The following is an 18,790-nucleotide window of genomic DNA, read 5'->3' on the forward strand; positions in this document are numbered from 1 at the left end:
GTCTATGTAAGAACACATTTTTTCTCATTATTGTTTTCTTTTTTGTGCTACGATCGATCAAACTTGATCGATCAATCTGATTTTTAATTGCATTTAATGGTTTAAGAGAACTTCAATTCTGTTTAAGAAAACAAAATATTTTGTTTCTTTGTTGCAATATTTTGTTTTATAATCCCTTAACCCTTAACTTGTAGTAAATAAAAAATAAATGAAAGCAGTTGTTTAAAAATGTTAAATAAAATGTACAAAAGTAAAAAATGAATCTGTTTTGTAGTACATACTACTACTTATAGTACCTACTACAGATTCCAATAGAGTTATGCAAGATATAAATTAATATAAAGTTATAGTTGTTAATGACAGTGTATCGCTGTATATAATCATATTACTGCAGAATCTTATTATATATTTGTTTAATTTAAAAATAAATTATTCCCTGTTAATAATTTAAAGATCTAAATAATATAAATTGTATTGATATATATAACATAATTGTACTGTTTGTCATTAATTTTTAATGTCATGAATTTTTGTCTGAATGACAAAAAAGCTGGATAAGGGAGAGGTGTTTATTGTGCAAGCATAGCTCAATAACAAATGTTAGTATTTTCATCAAGGGTGTTTGTTGTGGGCTACTACTGCTCAACCTTCCATTACCTACCTTCTACCTACCTTCTATTAAAAATATAAATAAAGGCTTACTGTTTAACGTTATAGAAAATACATAAATATTATTCCTTTGAACATTCTATATCAATAATGAATCTTCCATTTTTGTGTTGTACAGCGAGATCCAACAAAAAAAAAAATGTTCCATGAAGTTCTGTAGCATTGAACAAATTATTAAGTTCTCCATTAGACCAAATGGTCGCCTAATTTATTGTTTGGTTCAAAATTATTGCCATTTTAAAAAAAGGTCATCATATTTTAATTTTATTGTTTTTTAACAGTATTTACATTGCACATATTCATTAATTTGTATAAATGAAGACATTGTTTGGGATATAAGTCCTTCTATATGAAAGCAGTCTTAATTTCTCAAAATTATAAAAAATGAATGTAATATGTAAGGCTGCTTACACATAGAACAAAGTATATACCATTAGTGTCTATTACGAAATTTCAAATTATGATGAAAGATTACATTTAAACTAAAAACCACAACTTTTCTGTAAGAGTGTAAGTGATCGATTATAATGTAATTTCAAAAATCTTGCATGACTTTCAAACTTATTACTAACTCATCTAGGCTAATAAATTTTACTTGGTAAAATTTATAGTCATGAATTATAAAATTCTAACATTTATAGGTTTTGAAATATTTCATGAAATATATCATTCTCTAATACATGATGAAATAACTATTTCATCAATTCTATTTCGTATCAATTCTGTTATAAAATATTGTACTTAAAATATTATTTTTTTAAATATTATCTTAATATATGAATCTCATATTTTATTGATGCGGATAAACAATTAATTTGGTGAATGTTTAATTTAACAGATTTGTTGGTATTTATGATTGCTTTAAGTAGAGGTTATGGTGAGAATAATTTCAGAGAAGATTTAAAAAAACTCTTTATGCAACTTGGTGTTGAAAGAAAAAAAACTGTTTTTATTTTTAGTTCTGCCCAAATTGCAGAGGAAGGTAATTGAATAAAGTGTCATTAAGAATTAGAATATATAATATATATATTTATTTATTATTTTTAATTTTAATTTTTATAAATATTAAGAACATTAATTGATTTGAAAAAATGGACTTTTCCCTAAAAAAATTACAGTTTTACTCTATTGTGAAAGAAAAAATAAATGTACTACTTTATTTCTTACTAAAAAAAAGTTATGTAGTTGGTTTTTAATAAATTAAACTAACTTTAAAAATAAAAGATTTCTTGCATATTTGTCTATAACTTGGTAAATTTTGAACACTAAAGAAAGAAAATACAAATACTGAAAAATAATTTGTCTAAGATTTTTGTTTTAAGTGTTTTTTTATCCTTTGTTATAAATTAGTTATTCATAAATGAATAGAATAACAAACTTTTTTACAAGGAGTAAAAAACAATAAAAATGTCATAATGTTTTTTATTACAAGCAGCAACACAAGCTCAAGCTTTAAATAAAGTTTGATAATATTTAAAAAAGATTACTTTTGAATATTTTATTTATTAATTCTTTATAATTGATATTTGATAGATATTTTCCAGTACTGAAATTATTCTTGTTGGTTTAAAATTATAATATAGTATTTTTCTGCCATATTTCAGTTTTGTTTTATAAAATGTAAAATTTTATTTGTTTACTGCCAGTTTAACAAGAATATTGTACATCTAATCTAAAAAATCATGCAACATGTTTTTTTGTTTAATAATTTTTTTAAATATTACTAAAGATACAGTTGCAAGATGAAATTTTATTCAATTTTTCAGCCGGAGAACAATATGAAATCATCACATTTATCTTTAAGTTCCAAGAATTTCTGTATGTTTTATTTTACTGTTGAAGCAGAAATCAGGCCAAAAGATTTTGGAAGTTGTAACTTGAAAAAGAAATGTTTCTAGACCTATGTTTATATGATTTTTTCTTTATTTTCACTTTAAGAACAATACTGAATTTTTTTTAATTTTTTTGTTAGACACTGTATCTGTATATACAGAATATTCATGAAGAATGTAACAAACTTTCGGCACATATTTTACTGGTGAAAGTAAAGATTAAAGTTCATATAAACATAGGTTTGGAAATGCTTCATTAGTGTCAGCTGGCAAGAGATTTCATACTGATTTCTGGATCTTTGGTAAAATTAAGCCAGACTGTAATAAGAAAGACTGTAATAATTGGTATATACATTAAAGGATGTATTTAGTGGTTTTATTTGAAATCTGACCTGAAAAATTGAAAAAAGTAAGTCCCAGAACTGTAATATTAGTAGAAATCTGCTAAACGATAAAAGACAAAAGTCAACAAAAACTAAACATAAATATAAAAATTTTTAAATGTTTTAAAAACAAAACATACCAAATTAACTAGCTATTAAACTAGGGGTATATACATAGAAAAAATGAAGAATTTAAGACAAAAACACAAAACTGATAATAATGTGCATTTATATATATTTTATATTATATTAATATAAACCACCTAGTACAGATTATTGAGACATATCTTACCTTAACTTTGCCATGAGAGTACTTTGCGGGTTCTTGCATCCTCAGTCATGATAGAAATATTTAATTAAACTGCATATTAAAAATTATAAATACTAAATTAATGAAAAATGCATATTAATTTATTTAATGAATGCTGCTATCTGTTGCAGTTTTTATAACACTGTCTCCCTCAAATATTATCTGATGGTTTATCAAATTAAAATTTTGTTTGTGTTTATATATGTAAAATTTTTCTAATATATTTAATTTTATGTCATCTTTACTAATTTTTAATATTTATAAATTAGAGTTAATATCAGAAGTAGAATATTTATTTATTGTGTATTAGATGGTCTGCCATATTAGATATACCTAATTTATTATTTTTGTAATTTCTATAATGTTAAAGATATCTAGTTTTAAAGGATCTATTTGTTTTTCCTATATAAATCCCATCACAACCATTACATTTAATTTTATAAATTCCACAGATTATTTATTTTAGTATTACTGTTTTTGTTTTTTAAATATTTTATTATGCTTTTTAAGTAATTTATTATTTTAATAGTGTTTTTTACAACTATCAAAACACAATAATAAAATTTGTTTTGTTTCATACAATAAACTTCTGTGAGGAATTTATAAAATAGCAGATGGCAGCATTCATATAAATTAATACGTAATTATCATTAATTTAGTATTTTTATTTTTATATTTTTATTATGCAATAACGGAATTATTTCAATCATGATTGAGGATGCGGGATCCTGTGATGTACTTTATTAAGAAGTTAAGGTAAGATATGTCTTATCTCAATATTCTGTAGTAGGTGGTTTATTTAATAGAATATATATATATATTATCAGTTTTGTTTTTCTTAAATTTTTCATTTATTCTCATATTGTATTTTTTTGTTTATTGATTTTTTTTTTGATGTCTCCCTTTAAACCCCCAAATTATATTTCATTTTCTATGTCATACATAAAAAATGTAATATGTTTTCCATTATATTGCACTGGATTGTGGTTTGTCTACAGATGTCATAATATTAATCATGGCTTTTGGATGATAATGATCTATCCAGTTATTTACCTCCCCCCCCTCCCCTGTAAAAGAAAGTGAAATTTTATGTTATGGAAGATTGTAATAAAATAATTTGAGAAGGATGTGAAGAAAATATAATTTAGGAAGTATGAGCTAGATCAAAGAAACAAAATACAAACTAAGCTTTCAAAATTTTCTGCAAAAATAAAATAATGATTTTTTACAATCTTTTTTTAAAAACTATAAAGAAAAAAATGTTGAGGCCAAAGCAAGATATCAGATAAACTGCGTAATAACAAAGAGATCATCCAAAACTAAATTATTTAACGTTAAACTTATCCAAAAACAGATATAGATAGTGATTTATTTGTAATGAAATGAAGTTTATGAAACAGAAGAAAAATTTTGGAATAAGAAAGTATAATGTCACCAGAGAAAAGAATGATGTAGGATGAATGATTATACGAGGTTGAAAGATTAGTGCGAACAGAAGGAAATAGAATAGCATCTGACTAGAATGCTAACCAAGTTAAAATACAAAAACCCTAAAAGTAGACCTAAAATTTATTGATAGAGGAGATTCTGTGGAAAGTGAATGGAAATAAAATAATTAAGAAAAGAGAAGATATTAGATAAAATTATAAAAGTTAGAAAACAATGGATAACAAGAATTACTGAATATTTTTTTAAGTATAAAAGTGCAAGCAATAATAAGTTTTATGTTAACCATGCAGCATTAAACTAAGTTACCAAGCCATAATTAGTTTAACTGTGTAATAATAGAAGGTTTAAATACAACTATAAAAAATTCAAATCAGTTTTAGGCTTTGTAATATGTATCAAATTCAAATCAATATTAGGCTTGTAAAATGGATCTTTGTTAAACATTACTTAAATGCAGTTCAAAAGTAATATTTATAATAAATATAAGAGTTCAGTATTACCAAGTGTCAAAAGTGCAGATTTGCACAGTTTCATGAAGTACATATTGATAAGTTCTTTTAAGAAGGAAGATTTAAGTAATTTAAATGTACTCTAAAATTTATAATAAACACAGATATCCAATATTTTTTAAAAGGTTGATTAGATGCTACTGCAATTGATAAATATTATTGCCTTTTATTGGTTCTTTTTTTTTATTTTACAGGATTTTTAGAATTTATTAATAATATTCTCATGATTGGAACAGTTCCAGCATTATTTACTGATGAGGAAAAAGATATGATAATTAGTCAAGTTACTTCTCAAGCAACAAAAGAGGGTTATGGTACAGCAAAGTAAGATTGTTTTTTTTTTAATTTTTTATATAAAATTATTATTTTTTTTTGTTTTATGCAACATTTTGCAAGCTTTTATTAGAATTCCTATACAGGAATACTTGACTAGAAGTGTTTCCAGGAATTGTCTAAAATATTTCAGTTTATCAGTCATGCTGTATTATTAATTCATCAGAAAGTTTGATTGTCATCTTTAATGTGATAAAGTAAATGCATCTCAACCAATATCAAATATTATGATTCACTCATTTTCAACAAGTATATTTCTCTGTCTACGAAAATATATGTGTTCAAAAACAAGTGTTAATTTTGTTTTTATGTTAAATAAAACATAACCTTTCATCTCCAATTTCTAGTTTTACAGATTAAAAATTTTGTGTCAACATCCTGTTAATGGATATTTAGAGATTGTGCTTGGAGTACCAATTCTAACTTTATGGATATGTGGAAAGCAAATAAAATGCTAAACATGTACTTTGCCTGAATATTTTACATCAGCTGTGATTAGAAACAGACATTCTTTTCATAGAAAAATCACTTGAAAAATCAGTTTTCAAGTAAAATTAAAGAAGAAATGAATCATAATTAAATTTTTATAATTTTATTGTTTACAATAATAAATTTTTAAAAATTTGTCTATTTATAAAAACACCTTTTCTATGATGTATTAATTATTTTGATAAATAATTGTTTAATATACCATTACCAGAAATGAAAAATTTCTTTTAAAAAAATTTAAAATGTAAAAATGATTTTATGATTTTTGTGTGTTAAAACACATTGTTTATTTGATTAAAAAAGTTAATTTTAAAAATTATTAAAATTAGAGTGATTTCTTTTTTTTAATAAAACTTGCTATAAAACCTTTTTGCCAGTCAGCATTTTTGGTAAGCATTTGGGTGTAGCACTAGGGGAAAAACAGCATTTAAGAAACAACTTATTTTCTTTGTTATTATTAGAAATTGTTAAATGTTTATCTAATATATATATATATATATATATAATACAGTCTAATTTAAAAAATATAATTAACCTAGCAATAAAATAGACATTCAAACATTAAATATAGCATCAGCCTTGACAATCACAAAAAGAAAAAAGTATTTGAGAGAGTAAAACAACATAAGGAAAACCATATAAAACTGTTTCATTGATATTAAGTTGCTCTTTTGCCTGAAAATAAAAAGGACTTAATAAGTCTGAGAGGCTTGAATTCATTGCTAAGAAATAAACTTTGTTTAAAAATAAATACAAATTAAAGAAGTAATAAAACACAATGTAGAAATTAGAAAGAAGTTTATTTGTTAAATGTTTATGGAAGGGGTCACAGCCCAGGCTTTTGTTGATGACTGTCTCCTGTTTGTTCATGGTAATTCACGACCTCAGCTAGAAGATCGAGCACAGGTAGCTTTGTCAACCACACAAGGCTGGATGGACATTAAAAATTTAAGGATTTCTGTGCCCAAGGTGAAGTTTGTGCTTCTCAAGAGTGCAGACAAATTATCATACAGTCGTAACTCCCGTATTAAGTATAAAGGTTGTGTAATCAGCCCAGTTCGAGTTTATAAGTACCTTTTTTTTTAGGCGTTTTGTTTGATGAGAAGTTGCTGTTTAGCAACCACATTAGGCAATTAACGACAGATACCATCTCTGTGATGCACAAGTTTAGAAGGATTGCTCAAAAGGATTACGGACTGTTGGGATGTCATTTGCACATGGTGTACCGATGTGTCTTCAAAAGTATGACCTCTTGTGCAGTGTCCGTTTGGGCGAATAGGTTGGAAAGAAATCGAGCACTTATTCAAAATTTAAGGAGCGCCCAGCACAAAGCCTTAATTCTATGCATTGGTGTTTTTATAACAACCTCCTACAAGGCTACCACTTGGGAAAGGCTATCCCAATTGATTTAGTGATGAAAGTTTAGGCAGGCTTGTAGGAATTGCAAAGAAGCAGGGAGGCCGAGGTATTTGGGATGCGGTTTCAAGCTGAGCCTGTACCGGAGTGGAACGGTGATCTCAATGTACCGGTTCTAAGTTTCGAACAGTTGCTTATCTCCCACCTGCAGAGGAGGCTTTACAGTCTCACAATGCAAGAATGGCTCGTCACAACTAAGGGAAGATCCTTGTATAGATTTATACAGGATCTAGGAAAATGCTATGCTTCTCCTTTGTTTTTAAGTGCAACGAGAACCCGAGTGCTCTTCAACCATATAAATTTAAATCAATATTTGTTTTGTTTCCACGTGGCAGCTGATGAGCTGTGCGTCTGCGGAGAGGTCCAGTCTAACAAACACATGATGTTCGATTACCCAGCTCTTGGGGGGGGGGGGGGAGATCTCAGGCCATCCTGGAACTTAGAGGTCAAGGGGAAAATTGGCCACTCACAAGTGGTTGCTTTGTTCAACCAACATCAGTAGTTTACCTAAGGGAAAAGACTCCTACCACACTGCTGTAGGAAGCTAACCGAGAGATATGCCTGGCTACCAGCCAGATTAAGGCTACACGTGCTTTAACGGTGAACAGGTACTTGCTGGCATTCAGCGGCCTAGGCGTGGCAGCAAGTTGCTGTCTTTGATGTGGCTCAGTAGCCATTTGTGGCACAGAAATTTGGTCTTATGGTTTAGGACAACTGAATGAGATGGCAGGAAAGCAGATGAGGCAGATGAGGTGGCAGGTAAAATGCGAAGCAAACCAATACCATGGTAAAAAGAAAATGTTTATGGAGCATAATGCTGAATGACGGTAAAATATGTACAATAAGAAAACCAGTAGCAAAGTGTAGGTCTATAATGTGGTGTCATAAAAAGGGCGGTTGCAAAACAGTTTAGTTGACAAACTCAGAAGTTTAAAAACAAATTAGAGAAAGAAGAAGCCTGCAAAAAAAAAATTGAGATGTATTATGTTGGTAAGATAAATCATGCAAGGTCAGTTAATTAGTAATGGAGATGTTGAAGGTAACAATTACTAAAAAGGTACAGTGGTTAAAGTATAAAAATAAATAATTAAAAATATAATAAATATGATGAACTTTAAATATTAGTACAAACCAGAAATAAATAAAAAAATTCATGGGAGAATTGAGATAATAATAAATTGATTTTTTATAACAACTAAAAATACACAGAAAATCATAGCCAAAGAAACTGAAAAATGATTGTGATACGCATGGTCTTATTATTGCTTAAATTAAGTAACTGGTAAGCACCAGTTTGAAGAGGGTGATTACCCTATACAGACGTACAAGCATGGATGTGGAGCATGGAGCAGGGCCTCGGCTGTTCGTGAAGAGGAAGAGAGTGTGCTGAGTACACAACGGGGAAAAAAAAAAGGGGGCGAATCGTGGTCGCCGAGTAGGGACAGGGAGGCAGCCTGGATGCAGAGGTCACTCAGGCTCCTTCATACGCAAGAATGAGGGTTAGTCGGGGTGCTCCGATGATGCATTTGGGACCCTCAAGGTGTGAGAGGGAGGGACGCGGCGAGGTTTGCCGGTTGAGCGCAACGCGTAACCGGCAACCTACAGTAGGGCCCGGGAGGGTAGCCTCTCAGTGGAGGGGTGTAGTGGTCGTCCAGAAGGGAGGGCTACTGCACCTTGGTGAAACTGGGAGGACCCCATTGGGAGGCCAAGGAATGGCGAGACGGGGGGCAGTCGACTGCCACGGCACTACGGGCCGACTGAGTTTTGCTTAACGGCGAGGACCAGTTGCCCCGGGGTGCTTAAGAAGGAATAATAAAAAAAAAAAAAAAAAAAATTAAGTAAGAAAGAAAACATTTTTCTATTTTTTTTTAAGTTTTGCTGTTTCCTGTTTTTTGATGAGCATCACTGAATTTCTTTCTGAATTTTACCACATCTCTTTTCACTTAAATTCATTGTTCTAATTTTTGTTATGTTTGGTTTTCCTTTTCCTTACTTATAATTCTATTTCAATATTAAGTTAATGCTGTTTAATTTCATTCTGAACAAGAAAATTTTACAACAGGTTTTAATTGTAATATTGAATTTTTATCATTTATTAATTTTCTTTTTTTAGAAGTAAATAAAATTTTTTCATAACTTTTCAATAATAATTTTTATGTTAATATTTCCAGAGACCAGGTCTGGATGTATTTTCAGTCTGTTTGTAGAAATAACCTTCATGTTGTGTTGGCAATGTCACCAACTGGTGATGTATTGCGCATTCATTGTAGAAATTTTCCTGGTTTAGTTAATAACACATATATTGATTGGTTACAACCATGGCCTAATCAGGCTCTTTATGCTGTTGCTTCTGTATTCCTTAAAGATGTAAGTAAATTGTATTAATTATTATTTATATAATTTTTTTTTTATTATTATCATTGTACAATTAATTGCACTTATTTCCTAGTTCTTATTGGTTTACTGATAATGCATCTTCAGCATTTTGTCTTTGATTAGGTGATTTGTTGTAAGACTATGTAATAGCAGATTTGCATTTATTGTAAAAGTGTTTTGCCTGTGTAAAAACTGTCAGTTTCTTTTATATATTCATAACATATACTGGCCCTCAGACATAGACATCAGTGATATTGATCTTGGTGACTATTTTCTAGACTACTATTAACTTCTTTTATAGTAGAAAATTTCAAAATTCATTATACTTCATGGTCATTTTGTTTTTTCTGTTATCATTTGGTTGATAAAATACACAATGATTTGGTTCTCTTCCTCTTGAATGATGAATCTGTAACTTTTTTCATACTACTTTTGATTTATTGACTATTGACTACTCCTTTTGCACCCCACAATTTCAAATACATTTGGTATGGCAGCTGCCAAAGATTTATATGGAAGTAGCTATAAGTCAGTTATATAACATCATCCATTTGTGTGAGTATTCACAAAAGATGAATTACGATCAACCCAGTGATTGTTCCTTTGTCTTTTGAAGAGTTATAGTTGACTAGATATATTAATAGACTTATCTAGATATAGTTAGTCTACATATGCATAATTATATCTTCTTTAAACTAACATTTTCAAGGCTTTTTGTATGAGTCAGTTACTGTTCCTATGTTGAAGCCAGGAGCTTTAATCAAATTACCATTAATTGTTTCTCGCTAGTATGTTATGCAAGAAGCTATAGACAATGTTTAATGGTTTATAATACATTTGCATGGTACTTGAACTAAAACTTATTCTTTGTCAGAGAGTAGTGACTCTTCCTTTACTGTTAGCCATATAAATACTTTTTCCTGACACCAAAGCTATTTTCTGTCTTTTTTTTATCAACAATTCATTCAGTACATCTTGGCTCAGGAAGTCCAGAAAACCTTATACAAAGTGTTCTGGATACTCACCTCATTTATAAGATTATAAGAGATCTTATCTCTCACCCCATTCATTTCTATCAGAATAAATTTACATTCTTACTTCCTTCCTTACAACATTTATTTTATTTTCCTTCCGTATGTATTGTTAGAGTTGGCTCCACTCTGTTTTCTGGTGGAAAATGTGCTTCAGAGGAGTGCCCTTAGTGTTTAAGTTAATGACAAGATGGGATTTCTTTCTCTACTAGCACAAAACTTTATGCGAAGTGTTCTGGATACTCACACCCCCATTCTTAAGAGTGGGATATCTATCAGAGTATGTTAAAATTAATATTTTCCTTCCTTACAGACAGGTTATATAAAGTTAGAGTTGGCTCCACTCTGTTTTCTAAGGAAAAATGGTGTGGTCCAGAGAAGTGTGTCCTTGGTGTTTACTGTAAATGAAAAAATAGGCTTTCTTTGTCTACTAATAAACAGTCTGATGAACATTAGTGATTTCTCCACTTTGTAGTGCTCATTGAATGTCGGTTACAAATGTGTATTTTAAGGCTAGAGGCTTCGAAGTTGAGATACAGATATTTCACTTGCCTGATAAGACAAATTATTTTTTTGTAGGGTCAAACAAATGCACCATTTGATGTGATTACATGGTAATATTGTTGAGGTAGTGCCTTGTGAAGGTTTGAAACTATGCTTTGGTAAAAAATAAATGTGGATAAAACATATGTAAATCCTGATACATGAAATAATTGGTTATAATCATTGGAATGTAGACCAAACATATATTTTTTGGTGCAGTTTTTAAATGCCTATTACAGGAAAATAAGACTGAACAATGGTCACCCCCCCCCACCACCACAATTTGATGTCAGACTTCATTCATTGCTTCTTGAATTTTCTTAGACTTCAATTGTCTGCACTTTACTATTTTTACCCAGTTTTCATCCATTTTTAATGTTTATCCATGTAGTTAATAACTAATACTGTTTCCAACTTTTCCTTGTCTAAATATTGATGACTCTATTTCACCAGACTTTTATGAAATTATTAAAAATATTAAACCAGGAATTATATTTTATATCAGTTGATCTGATTGTTAAAATTGGTGATTGTACATTTACAGTTGATACTAGATTACCAAAATCAAAAAAAGTACATCTGGTATCAACATAGATGTATGTACTAAATGTTATTTTGTTTTTATATTTTTTTTTTGTCTTCAGTCATTTGACTGGTTTGATGCAGCTCTCCAAGATTCCCTATCTAGTGCTAGTCGTTTCATTTCAGTATTATTCCCCCTACATCTTACATCCCTAACAATTTGTTTTACACATTCCAAACATGGCCTGCCTACACAATTTTTTCCTTCTACCTTTCCTTCCAATATTAAACCGACTATTCCAGGATGCCTTAGTATGTGGCCCATAAGTCTGTCTCTTCTTTTAGCTATATTTTTCCAAATGCTTCTTTCTTCATCTATTTGTCGCAACACCTCTTCATTTGTCACTTTATCCACCCATCTGATTTTTAACATTCTCCTATAGCACCACATTTCAAAAGCTTCTAATCTTTTTTTCTCAGATACTCCGATTGTCCAAGCTTCACTTCCACAAGTTTTTATATTTATATATATATATATTTTTTTTTTTGTATTTTTCATTTTCCTAACTTTAAGAGTTATTTTTATGGGGTGTATATAGTTAAGTATTCTATAATTCATTTGTTTTTTTCTTACTTAAAAAAAAAAGAGAGAAAAAAGTTTATTTTCCCTATTTATCAGATGATGATAATAATTTTTCCTTTTATTTGTTTACCTTTAAAAAAAATCAGACCTATATGAGGAGAACGTATTAAGGATAAGAGAAAGGATTAGGTAGTGAGAAAGATGGTAATTTATTTTCTTGATCAGAACCCATAAACTTCATTGTTCTCAGATAAAGGAATTTTTATCACTAGTACCTGGTATACTTCAGATGTTTTTCATGATCACAGCCTTAAGAAATATTGACTGTCTTTACTCTTATACTGAGTAGAGGCAGTATTTACTGTGATTGCCTACTCGATAGGAGAATTTGATTTTATAATGGTTATTATCACATTTTATATAAAAATATTAATTACAATACACATCTACAATAACTCAATGATTTATACTAATGTATTTTAAACTTCTTAAAAAAAATATAGGAAATTATTTTTACTAACTAATTATAACTATGTTTGATTAAATACATTATAATTTTATTTCACTTTAAAAGGAGAAAAAAATAAAAGAGAACCTGAGGCCTAGTGTAATTCAACATGTTGTTCATGTTCATAAAACCACTGTGAAATATACTGCAGATTTTCTAACAAAGTTTAGAAGAAAGAATTATGTCACTCCTAAACATTACTTGGATTTCATCAATGTTTATAAGCTTCTCCTTGAAGAAAAGAATAACTTTATAGTTGCACAGGTTAGATCAGCTTTTTTCTTTTTTAATTGTTTTTTATTAAAATATATATAATTTAAACAATAACATACAATAATTTTAGTTTGTTAGTATTCTGTTTTGTGATTTTTATATGAATTATTGTATTTTAGAAAGTAATGTATTAAGTGAAATATAATATGAGGCCTGACTTCGCCTCATTGACATTTTGGTCACCAATTTTTGTTTTTTATAATCCTTCCCGATGAAAAAGGTTATGTGCCTCTAAATCAGCTCATGGGGAGCTGGGGAATCAATTAACATTTCAAAGGTTTGTAGAAGGGATCAAGAATTGGGAAAAGGGGATGAAGGAAAGTAAAATTTTACCTACAGAAGGATTATTTCAGAAGAATGGGTTCCATATATACTCCTATAGTGCTTCGGTTGTCAGTACATACATGCGTGCTGAGCTGCTTCATGTATTGGCTTTCTACAGAAGCATTTTTTGCTTACACAAACATACAAAGTTTGCTTTGTTTGTTTTAAATGTAAAGACAATTGAAGAACCATTGAAATTACCAAGTTATCTATTTTTCATTGCAAATATAAAAAGTTATGCTCATCCAAGATGCTGAAAGTGCTCTTCAAGGAGCACCTAAACTTAAGAATGCCTTGACTTTTCTGATGATGATATAGAAATGAAAGTAATGATTATTAAAGGTATATTATTACTGGAGATGAGACACAGATGTCACACATTATTCTGAAATCAGTACAGCAGTTCAAATTCAAGCAAGCAGTCTTAATCTAGAAAATCATTCAGAATGATTTCTTTGGGAGAGAAAGGGAATACTTCTAGTTGATTTCTTGCCATGGGCTCAACAATAAATTATACATCCTGTTGTGAGACTTTAAAGTAATTGTAACTTGTGATCCAAAAAAAAGGTGAAGAATGCTTAGTTATTGTGTTGTATTCTGTATAATAATACTTGGCCATATATGCTGCTTGAGTTGAACTCTTCACATTATTTGACTGGAAACAGATTGTCCCTTTATAGCACAGACTTGGCACTAAATGACTTCATTATTTTTTATTTATTTTGAAGCTGTTCTTGCTTGTCAATACTATGATGGTAATGATGATGATGATGTCTAAAGAATTGCACATTGGCTGTTTTTACAAATGACATTATTTATAATAGGGTATTTAGAATTTGGTTCCATGGTGTGACAAAATGTCTTGACGCATTTCTTACATGTACTTGAGAACTTACAGTATTGCATATACACCACATTATACACCCATTACATAATATACTCTTTTAGATCTGATATAATCCATAATATTTTTTTTAACTTAAGTTTTACTTTAAAGAAGAAAGAGCATACTTCAGATTTTTATTTTTTTTTAATAATATATCTTATGCAGTTGTAATTAGTTACTGGAAAAAAGAGAAAATTGCTTTTTTAGTGTGTGCAATTCTCTGCATTATTCCTCCTCCTATTTGTGATTTTTGTAAATTAAAATTTTTTAACAACATTAAAAAAGACTGAATGTTAGATTTGGGTTTTATATATATTTATTTTTTATTTTTTTTTTAAAGTCAAATAAAAATAATATTTCCATACTGAGTACATTTCTGGCACAAACACGTCATTCTCAAAACTCACATTTTGTTTTAAGTCTATGTTCAACTCTGTCAGCAAGTGACTTGAAAGCAGATGGTGCAAGGATACTGGTACTCCTTCATGATACAGTTCATCATTGACAATGAATTGATCAACTTAAGTTGATAAACTGTTGACAGACAACTTAAATTTTGTAACATAACATGTATGTTATGAAATATATGTAACCAAATATATATATTTTATAAAATACCATTTTTATATATATATATATTGTATAAAATAACCAAATATCTTTAATATAAAAAAAATTGTATCTTTTTAAAATAGTGGGCTGGCTACACTTTTTTGGATTCTACTTATAAAACTAAACAAAAAATATCCTTTGAGAAAAATGGCAATTTCTCCTTCATTCTCCCTCTGTCCGTCATTTTGTTATTTTTATATAAAAATTTATGTCTCAGGTTCAGCTAAAGGAATGACATTAATGAAGCAAAATGAAATGTTGTCAGCCTAATAATTACTTTTTCTTTTCTTTTTATGAAAGATGTGTAAGCATAGTAATAAATTAGATAAAGTAATTAGTAAAAAGGCACATCATGTTTATGTATTGTCTAAACCAATAATTTCTGGTTTTTCCATCATCACAAAATTATATTTGGTAGTATATTATATTTTTGTGTATTATGTTTACATTTTAAAATCTATAAGGGACATTCAGTAATTGAGAAAAAACAATTTATTCAGTGATAATGAAATTTACCCTACTTTTCAAAATAGTTTCTAGCAACATTTGAACACTTGCCCCATCATTCTGTGAGCTAATTCCCGCAGCACAGAGGTTTTTATCTTGCTCTTTGAACCATTCGTGTTCTGTTTTTTGGACCGCTTCATTGTCATCAAACCTCTTGCCGTGTAAAAAGTCTTTGAGCAGACTGAACAAAAAGAAAACCAGATGAGGCAAGGTCTGGGCTGCAGAGGATGTGGCAACACCTCCCAACCCAACTTTTTGAGCGTTTCTTCCATTGTCTGAGCAATGTGGGGGTGCATGTTGTCATGCAAGAGATGACCCATACCTTTTGAGAGAGCACCCTGACGTTTTTGCCTTATCATAGGTCTTACTTCCTGTTGGAGCATTTTAGAATAGCACTCACTGTTCATGGTACATTGTTCTTATAAATAATCATTAAAATTTGGGCCTTGTGAGTCCCAGAAGATTATCATCACTAAACTGGTTGACGCATGAGTTTTGAATTTTTTTGGTTGATGAATCTGGATGTTTCCACTCAAGATGTTGCCATTTGGATTTGGGCTCAAAATGGTGTATCCACATTTCATCCCAGGTTATTAAACAATCTAGAAAGTCATTATCTCTTCTGCTTCAAATCATTCTTTGAGCTCAGAACAAATGCAGATCCAAGTGTCTTTATCGACTTGAGTAAACTGTCTTGGAACCATCTCAAACATGTTTTGTGATAATGCAGCACATCATGAATGATTGAATGTACAGTTCCAACACTGATATTACACAAACTAGCAATTTGGGAAATGTTGACTCTCTTGGCTTTGAGAATATGATTATTTATGCAATTTTGCAGCGTGGTAGTTGAAACTTCAACTGTTCTTCCAGAGCGATGGAGATCAGTCACACTTGTTCTGTCCAAATTAAACTATTCCACCAACTTATACACCTTACTGCAGTTTAAATACTTTTCACCATACTGTTTCAACATTCTTGAGTAAATTTCTGCTAGTTTCATATCAAAAATCTTACATTCTGATAACAGAAATATTATCAGTGAATGTTGCTCTTCCAGCGTACATGTTTCAAGCGAAGCTGACGTTCTGAAATCAACAAAAGATTTTATGTTTAGATTAATTATGATCAAACAGCTGATTAAATTGTTCCCAAGGTTGCTAACTTGACCCTCAAAATTTATTGTCACTGAATGAACTATTTTTTTTCTCTACATCAATTTGTCTCGTTAATTATTGAATGTCCCTCATATGTAGATAACTTAAAAAGTTGATCAATCAACTGATTGATGATGAACTGTGTCATAAAGGAGCACCTGTACTCCTTGTTCTCAAACCACTTGCTGACAGACTTGATTTGTTGATCATAGACTGAAAACATAATCTTAGTTCTGAGAATGACATGACTCTGATGCTGTAAGGGATGATAACATTCACATTCATGCTCAAAGGTTGATCTCTAAACTTAAGATGAGTCTGGCCTGGTAATGTACCATTCACTGATCCTGTACGAAGTTTACACTATAACACTGTCTACAAGCCCAGGATTATGAGATCTTGCTCTTGCAGTGGTCTCCAATGTAAGGTAAAATGATTTTGCACTTCGCAGAATTACTGTGCAGTGCACATAAAGAAGTGATAGATAGATTATACAAACTGGTGCGTAATATTTAATAAAAGGGGAAGTTCTGTCAGACTTTAAAAAGAGTGTTACGATACCAAAGAAAACAGGAGCAGATAAATGTGAAGAATATAGAACAATTAGCTTAACTATGCATGCATCTTGAAATAGAATTCTGTACAGAAGAATTGAGAGGAGAGTGGAAGAAGTTGTTAGCAGAAGACCAATTTGGTTTCAGAAAAAGCATAGGGACAAGGGAAGGAATTTTAGCGCTCAGATTAATAGTAGAAAGAAGATTAAAGAAAAGCAAACCAACATACATGGCATTTATAGACTTAGAAAAGGCATTTGATAACGTAGACTGGAATAAAATGTTCAGCATTTTAAAAAACTTAGGGTAAGTGTAGAGATAGAAGAACAGTTGCTAATATTTACAAGAACCAAACAGCAACAGTAATATTGAAGAACATAAGAAAGAACCCATAATAAAACGGGAGTCTGACAAGGATGTTCCCTATCCTCGTTACTTTTTTAATCTTTCAAAGAACTTGCAGTTAATGATGTTAATGAACAATTTAAATCTGGAGTAACAGTGCAAGGTGAAAAGGTGGAAGATGCTATGATTTTCTGATGATACAGATTAATTCTAGCCAAGTCTAAAAAAGATTTAGAAGAAACAATGAATGCATGAATAATGTCCTGCACAAGAACTACCGCATGAAAATAAACAAGAACAAAATGAAAGTAATGAATTGTAGTAGAAATAATATAGATGAACCATTGAATACAAAAATAGGAAGAGAAAAGATTATGGAGGTAGAAGAATTCTGCTATTTGAGAAGTAGAATTACTAAATATGGACGAAGCAGGAGCGATATAAAATGCCAAATAACACAGGTGAAACGAGCTTTCAGTCAGAAATATAATTTGCTTATATCTAAAATTAATTTAAGCATCAGGTAAATATTCTTGAAAGTATATGTTTGGAGCGTAGCTTTGTATGAAAGTGAAACTTTGATGATCGGAGTACCTGAGAAGAAAAGAAAAAAGCTTTTGAAATGTGGTGCTAAAGGAGAATGTTAAAAATCAGACGGATGGATAAAGTGACAAATGAAGAGGTGTGTTACGGCAAATTGATGAAGAAAGAAGCATTCGGAAAAATGTAGTTAAAAGAAGACATGTTATAGGCATGTAGCATGTTATAGGCCACATCTAAGGTATCCTGGAATAGTCACTTTGCTATTAGAGGGACAGGTAGAAGGGAAAAATTGTGCAGGCAGGCAACATTTGGCATATGCAAATCAAATTACTATGGATATAGGATGTACAGGGTATACCGATATGAAATGACTAAATCTGTTTACAAACAGATTTAATTGGAGGCTGCTCAATTGAATTGGCAGTGGTAACACATTTTTGGACTTGCATCTTATTTTGTCCATTATACGGTCTATTTTTAATGTTATTTGTAAATGTACATTTCTCTACATACTATATGTTGAATAATATGCTGCAGTGATTGTGTAAAAAACTAAAAGTCTATGTAATGACAATTATTTCTGTTGGGTATTTTAATCTCTTCTTTAAGTGCAAGAGTTGTAAAAATACATTT

General features: G+C 30.0%; 1 protein-coding gene across 1 annotated transcript in view; it reads left to right on the plus strand.

The window, feature by feature from the left end:
* The window catches only part of Dhc98D (Dynein heavy chain at 89D), a 392,049-nt gene that overhangs the window by 262,505 nt on the left and 110,754 nt on the right, over positions 1-18,790 (plus strand). Inside the window, exons 53-56 of the mRNA XM_075354119.1 lie at positions 1,508-1,651; positions 5,347-5,476; positions 9,562-9,757; positions 13,020-13,217. Of these exons, the coding sequence (XP_075210234.1) occupies positions 1,508-1,651; positions 5,347-5,476; positions 9,562-9,757; positions 13,020-13,217 (668 nt within the window). The remainder of the gene's footprint in view (positions 1-1,507; positions 1,652-5,346; positions 5,477-9,561; positions 9,758-13,019; positions 13,218-18,790) is intronic.

This window comes from Lycorma delicatula, chromosome 1 (genome assembly GCF_047948215.1).
Source record: "Lycorma delicatula isolate Av1 chromosome 1, ASM4794821v1, whole genome shotgun sequence".
Classification (NCBI taxonomy): domain Eukaryota; kingdom Metazoa; phylum Arthropoda; class Insecta; order Hemiptera; family Fulgoridae; genus Lycorma; species Lycorma delicatula.